Source organism: Ananas comosus, linkage group 12 (assembly GCF_001540865.1).
Source record: "Ananas comosus cultivar F153 linkage group 12, ASM154086v1, whole genome shotgun sequence".
NCBI classification, from domain to species: domain Eukaryota; kingdom Viridiplantae; phylum Streptophyta; class Magnoliopsida; order Poales; family Bromeliaceae; genus Ananas; species Ananas comosus.
Window position 1 is genome coordinate 3,194,576 of NC_033632.1, and position 6,721 is coordinate 3,201,296.

Consider the following 6,721-nt stretch of genomic DNA (forward strand, 5'->3'; position numbering starts at 1 on the left):
TGTCTGTAACAACAAAGAAGAAATATTTTGTTTTTGTTTTTGAAGAAAACAAAGACAAAACATTGGATTAAATCACTGGTTGATGAATGAATGAGTTTCATGATCAAATGAGGAAGGGAGAACAAAGAGAGCAAATAGAGACTGGACAGCTCAAAAGGTCATTTAAAAAAAGGGGAAAAAAAAAAACCTCGAAGTACAGTGAGAAAGGAATGTTAAAGTGATGGGAGCATGTACTTTCTAATGGGTGATAAGAAAAGCTTGGATTTAGTGTGTGATGGTGTTGCACTGCTCTCTCTTTCTCTCATTTCCAAGTTAAGTATTGGGGTGAAACGAGAGAATTTTGTACAATAGAGCAGATTCTCTCCTTTCCAGTGCAAGGTTAAACAACTAACTCAATTCATTACAACTATATATTCTCCCAATATTAGTTTTTTTTATTATTATATTACAAGAAAATATATATCATTCAAATATGAAAAATGTAAATATGAAGAGAGAGAGAGAGAGAGAGAAACAGAGTCTCATATGTATTATCAAAACCTCAATACACAAAATCATAATAGCAAAAAAAAGAAAGAAAGAAATTAAAAAAAAAAATGGAGAATCAAACGAAAGGCTAACACAATCTAGTCTATCCTCACTCCTGAATAAAAGAAGACCATGCGTAACTCCCCCAGAAAAAGGAAAAAAGAAAAAGAGAAAATCAGAGTCCCACTGCTCAGAGATAAATCAGAGGATGATCATTCTCAAAGGGAGCCCTCTTCTCATCCTCCTCCTCATGACAACCATTATGAATGCACACAACAACCTCATCCAACTTCGCCAACTTATAATCACCCTCGTCCTCATCACTAGTACCATTCTTAATCTTAATAGTGCTGCTGCTCTCATTAGTATGACCATTAATAGCATCATTATAAGTGTCGTTACTATTATTATTATTACTACTACCATTAGAAGGAGAAGGAGAAGGAGAAGGAGAAGGGGAAGAAGAGGAGGAGGAGGAGGAGGAGGAGGAGTAGGCAGCAGCAGGAGGTGGAGGTGGAGGTTGTGTGAGCTGCTTTGCTTTCTGGACCTCGAGGAGCCAGTCGGTGGAGGCGACGGCGTAGAACATGAGGGCGGCGCAGGAGGCCTGGGCGGCGAGGAGGCCGAGCCAGAGGCCGGTGAAGCCCATGCGGGCGACGAAGGCGAGGCCGACGGCGACGGGCATGCCGACGAGGTAGAAGGACCCCAGGTTGATGTGGGCGCCGGCGGACGGCCGCGCGCTGCCGCGGAGCACGCCGCAGCCGGCGGTCTGCGGGCAGTTGCCGAGCTCGCATAGCCCGGCGATGGGCAGCGCGGTCGCCGTCAGCCGCAGGATGTCGGCGTCGGAGGTGAACATGCGGCCCCAGGCGTGCCGCACCGACGCCGCGAAGGCCATCGCCGCCAGCCCCGTCGCCCCCGCCAGCGCCAGCGCCACCAGCGCCGCGCGCCGCGCCCGCGCCGGCCGCCCCGCGCCCAGCTCGTTGCCGACGCGCGTCGAGGCGCCGAGCCCCAGCGACGAGGGGAAGACGTAGACCAGCGACGTCGTCTGGATCAGTATCCCCATCGACGCCACCGTCGCCGTCGGGTTGGCCAGCAGGCCGCACAGCACGATCATCAGCTCGTACCTGCCAGCCCCAATTAATTAATTAATTAATTAATTAAACCAGCCCAGCCCAGCCCAGCCCAGCCCAGCCAAGCCATGCCATGCCATGTACTGATGTACAACAAAGAATAATAAAAAGAATAATAAGAATAAAAAATAAAAAAAGGAGAAGAAATAAGAAAGAAAGAAAGAAAGAAAAAGCGATATATATATGGAGGAGGTGGTGTAGTGGTAATTAGTGGTAATTAGTGCTAACCACCACCACTCGAGGCAGACGGAGACACAGGTGGGGACGGCGAGGCGGAGGAGGTTGGACCAGCCGCGGAGGCAGTCGGGGCCGGGGAGCAGCCAGCAGGAGCGGCGGTTGGGGTTGGGGAGGAGGAGGAGGAAGGCGAGGAGGGAGAGGAAGAGGTTGAGGTTGGTGAGGACGGAGGCGAGCGCCACGCCGGCGATCCCCATGCGGAGGCGGTGGACGAGCAGGTAGTTGAGCGGGCCGTGCAGGAGCACCGACGCCGCCGAGCAGGCCGCGACGGGCGCCGTCACGCTCTGCGCGCGCAGGTAGATGCGCAGGGGATGGAGGAAGGACAGGAGGACCAGGTCGGGCACGGAGCAGGCGATGAAGGCCCTGGCGGCGCCGGCGATGGCCGGGTCCTGGCCGGAGAGCAGGAGGATGCGGTGCATGAGGAAGAGCCAGAGGAGGGCGATGGGGAGGGAGGCGAGCAGGAGGAGGAGGACGGCGCGGTGGAGGGTCAGGGCCAGGAGGTCCGGCCGCCCGGCGCCGAAGGCCTGCCCGCAGATGGGCTCCATCCCCATGGCCAGCCCCGACAGCACCGAGTAGCCCGTGATGTTCGCGAACCCGATCGCCAGCGAGCCCGCCGCGAGCGGGAGCTCGCCGAGGGTCCCGAGGAACACCATCGACACCACGCAGCAGCAGCAGCTGCTGCTGCTGCAATAGGCGGAGTATTCGAATTGGGCGCAAAGGTGGACTCTTTTTGCTTGCTGGGTTTCGTCGATTCGCGCTTCAGAGATGTTGCCCTTTTGCGGGGTTCACGAATGGTGCTCTGCTTCTACAGGGAGGCAAAAACAGAGAGAGATGGAGACAGAGAGAGAGAGAGGAGCTTTAGAGAGCTCTCTGTTTCTCTAGCTCTCCTTAATTGCANTATATATATATATATATGAAGCGCATGCAGTACTTACTACCTCAGAGAGAGTGGGGAGGCGGTGGAGGTGTTGGTGAGAGGTTTTGTCCTCGTCGTCCTCGTCCTCGTCGTCCATGGGTTTAATGGGGTTTAAGAGGTGGTGGGAGGTGGAGAGGGGGGAGGAGGCGGTGTTGCACATAGTGTTAGTATAGTAGTAGCAACATAAGTGTGGGGTTAATCTGGATGTATTTATATGGTAGGGTTAACTCTGTTTGCGTACTCTCTGTCTCTCTCTCTCTCTCTCTCTCTCTCTCTCTCTCTCTCTCTGCGGGGATTGGGAGGGTGTGTGTGTGTGTGTGTTATAACTGTTGTTGGTGTTCGAATGTGAGTGAGAGAGGAGAGTTTGTTTGTTGGTGTTGGTTTTGGAGGGTTTGGCGGGTTTTGGAGGAGAGAGGGGGGCAGGGGTTGGTGGTTATATAAAGGCCGGAGGCCAGTGTCCTTCTACACTGCAGCAGCATTGTATTACTGTATTTCAAAATCAATCAAAAAATCTTTCTCAAAAAATATATATAATAATTTTTTAAACAAATATATATATATATATATAGTTGAGCTAGAATACTATCGGTAGTAAACGAGCCGTTTTACTATCAATTTGTTTTCGATGATAGAGCTTCCAAATTAACGGTCGGCTCCGTTAAATATGATCTAAACCATTTAAACTATCTAGAAATCAAATTTCACGTACTTTCGATATTGTTCTTTTATCCATCAAGTGAACAGAAAAATGAATGGCTGAAAATGAATACTTTTAAAAAAAATAATGATAGGAGTCTTGTAATCAAGATCAAGAGTATAGATCTTGTTTCAAATAGTTTCAAAATTTTCTAACAAAAATTCAATTGATTTGGATATCTTTACACCGTTAAACGAGAAAACGCCTCTTATCGACCATTAAAATTACAAATTTTGAAACCCTTTGATCATTAGGCAAATGATATCGAAAAGATTTGAAATTTGATTCTAAATACATCAAGTGGTATAGATCATGTTCAACGGAGCCGATCGTCAATTTGTAAGCTCTATCATCGAAAACAATCGTAGTAAAACGGCTCGTTTACTACCGATAGTATTCTAGCTCAACTCTATATTATATAAAGAGAGAGAGAAGAGAAGAGAGAGAGAGAGTCCGGCTATTGCTTTGTAAATGCACCAAGCACTTGGTGCTTGTAAGTTTTTTACCGTTAGATCTACTCCTCGATCATTTTCAACCATTAGATTATACTATTCAACCAACCACCCACTAAACTTTAGGGGCTCACATCATCTTAACCGCATATCTTTTAACCCAATGGCTAAAAATCTACAAGCACTACTAACTTTGTACTTTTAAAACATAGGAGCTCATTATATATAATATATATAATTATATATATATACTAAGTATAACTACTTGATAATAATAGAATAAATTTTAGAGATAAATTTACAGATACAGATGGTGCAGCATCACTACCACATTTTAATTTTAAAAAAATTTGGCTTTATAAGGCAGAGGGTAGAGTGGTGGGTGGGCGTACGTGGGCACGTGGCTACTTAGAACTCGAACAGTGACTTTCTATTGACTATTGAAGGAGAGGTTCTTTTTGCCCTGGACCTGGTCCACCACATCAGCTGTGGACCGATCTCAGTGAACAGTTGCAACGTGTATAATATATTCTAAATTAAACAATCTCCTTGTTTCGTGTGAGACAATAATAATAATAATAATAATAAAATCTGGCAAAAATAATAACAATTTTATGTTAAAATAAAGTTGAAGGAAAAAGAAAAATTGTTACTGTACTTTTGAGCAGCATGAAGATCTTTGATAAATTAAATAGTATTGTGATTTTTCTATATGAAATAAACTCTGACAAATTATCATTTAACATCAAATATGTTTCAAAGAATCTAACAAAACAATTGGTGGTCTACATATGACATTGTGGACCATGACAAACTAATAATATCCCAATACGAAAAGAGAGAGAGAGAGAGAGAGAGAGATCACTCCCACTATCACTCTCACTGGGGGTTTTTTTGCATTTGGCTTCCTCAAAAAAAATATATTTTTATAAATAATATTATTAAATTTATAATTATAATTTTGATCCTATTCTAGCTACACAGACGTCACGTAAGCGCTACGCAAGTCAATGCTGGAATAAGTTGGACACGGTCATTCACCGTGTCTAAACACGAGGAATAATTTACCGTGTCTAAGAAAATATATTTATTATAAAAAAATATAAGTATTGAACAGAAAAAATATAAATATGGAATATGATGAACCATTCACCGTGTTTAAACAGGTGAATGATTTGCCGTATTCAACTTAATGCCTCTCTCGAGCCAACTTGTGTGGCGTTGATATAGTGCCTGCGTGGCTGAGATAGGACCAAAATTATAATTATAAATTTAAAAGAGTTATTTGTGAAAAACAAAAAATTGAGGATGCCAAATGTAAAAAAAGCCCCTCTGACTCTCTCGATCACGTAATATAGAACCATTTGAAGGGACAAAAATTTTGGTTTTTACACCATTGGCCACTTTTTACATGATTTTTTTTACCTTGATCTTGATAATTTTAAGGTCAGGTGATTGGTTTAATCTAAATCTTTTCATCAAAACTTTTGTTAATTCAGATATAAATTATCATGATAAAATTTGTATTCATGCGACAGACATAACTCTATTTTGACATAACAAATTTTATTTATTGTTTGACAAAAAAAAAAAAATAATTAAAACAAATGAAATATGTTAAAAATCCAAATGTAAAATTAAAAGATTGGCAACTAAAATAGAAGCTGGAGTAAATTTTGGAAACAAATTAATTAATGGAGTAATTAAAATTCATTTCTATAATAAATCTATTAAATTAAATTAGAAGAGCAATTTGGATACTTTTATATTTGCATGAATATTTATAAAATTTTTAGAACTCCTTCATCCACCTAGTATGTTTTATCTAATTATTTAATATATACTAGTTAAATGAAAATTATCAATATCCTTATTCTACGAACTTATTAGAGCTTCCCATGACATTTTGTCTTATTTGATGGTATTGTACGTATCCAAAAGACGGAGCAAACCCCTAACCCGTGTTATTATCAAATAGAAAGTTGGTGGTTTTCTCCCTTTTTTTTTAAAGAAGAAGAAGAAGAAGAAGAAGAAGAAGAAGAAGAAGAAGAAGAACAAGAGCAGGAATTGGTTGCTTTTGAAGTGGTATAGTATTTTTTTTTTAGAGAGAGAGAAGAATAGCATGCTATCTGTATTATTCATTAAGTAAATCAATTTAGCTATATAGAAAGAGGAAGTCAGGACTTCAAGAAGATAGAGAGTCAATGCAAAAAAAACAAAAAGAAAAAAAAGAAGAGAACAAAAAAGACGAGTAGAATAGATATTGAAATAAACGTAAAAAAACGAAGGGTGTAACAAACGCCGCCCTCACCCAGTTCTACAAAAATCGGCCCACTTTTTCGCCAGTTTTCCAATACGAAACGCAGAAGAGATAGCGTTCATATATAGGTAGGTTCCGAAAAATAACTTTGTTTCTTTCGCAACAGATCGTCCACCACGTAGCCACCACAAGTGTCTGAGCCTTCACAATGTCGGCCTGTGATCCCTTCCCTGAAAACTCCTCCCAAACGATATTGACATCCTCAGTGAAAGAGAAGACGTGGGGTCGTCGAGAAGCGAAATCAATAGGAACTTTCTAATGACACAGCCCACCAGCAAGTAATCTATTGTCTCCAGATCACCGGCACACAAGATACATTTATTATTTCTTGACCATCTCCTTTTGAGAAGATTGTCCACTGGCCAATTTAGCAATAAAAAGTAAGTTGGTGCTTTTTATGTGCTACTCTGTTTATTGAGGAGGATGAAAGGCCAATTTGGCATAAAG

The 6,721-nt window shown here is 42.3% G+C and overlaps 1 protein-coding gene across 1 annotated transcript; it reads right to left on the reverse strand.

Moving 5' to 3' along the window:
* On the reverse strand, positions 507-2,965 carry LOC109718469 (protein DETOXIFICATION 48-like). Its single transcript, XM_020244726.1, has 3 exons — positions 2,828-2,965; positions 1,884-2,662; positions 507-1,649 (listed from the first exon to the last, which is right to left on the reverse strand). The coding sequence occupies exons 1-3, from the start codon at positions 2,963-2,965 to the stop codon at positions 719-721; spliced, it is 1,848 nt and encodes a 615-aa protein (XP_020100315.1). The 3' UTR covers positions 507-718.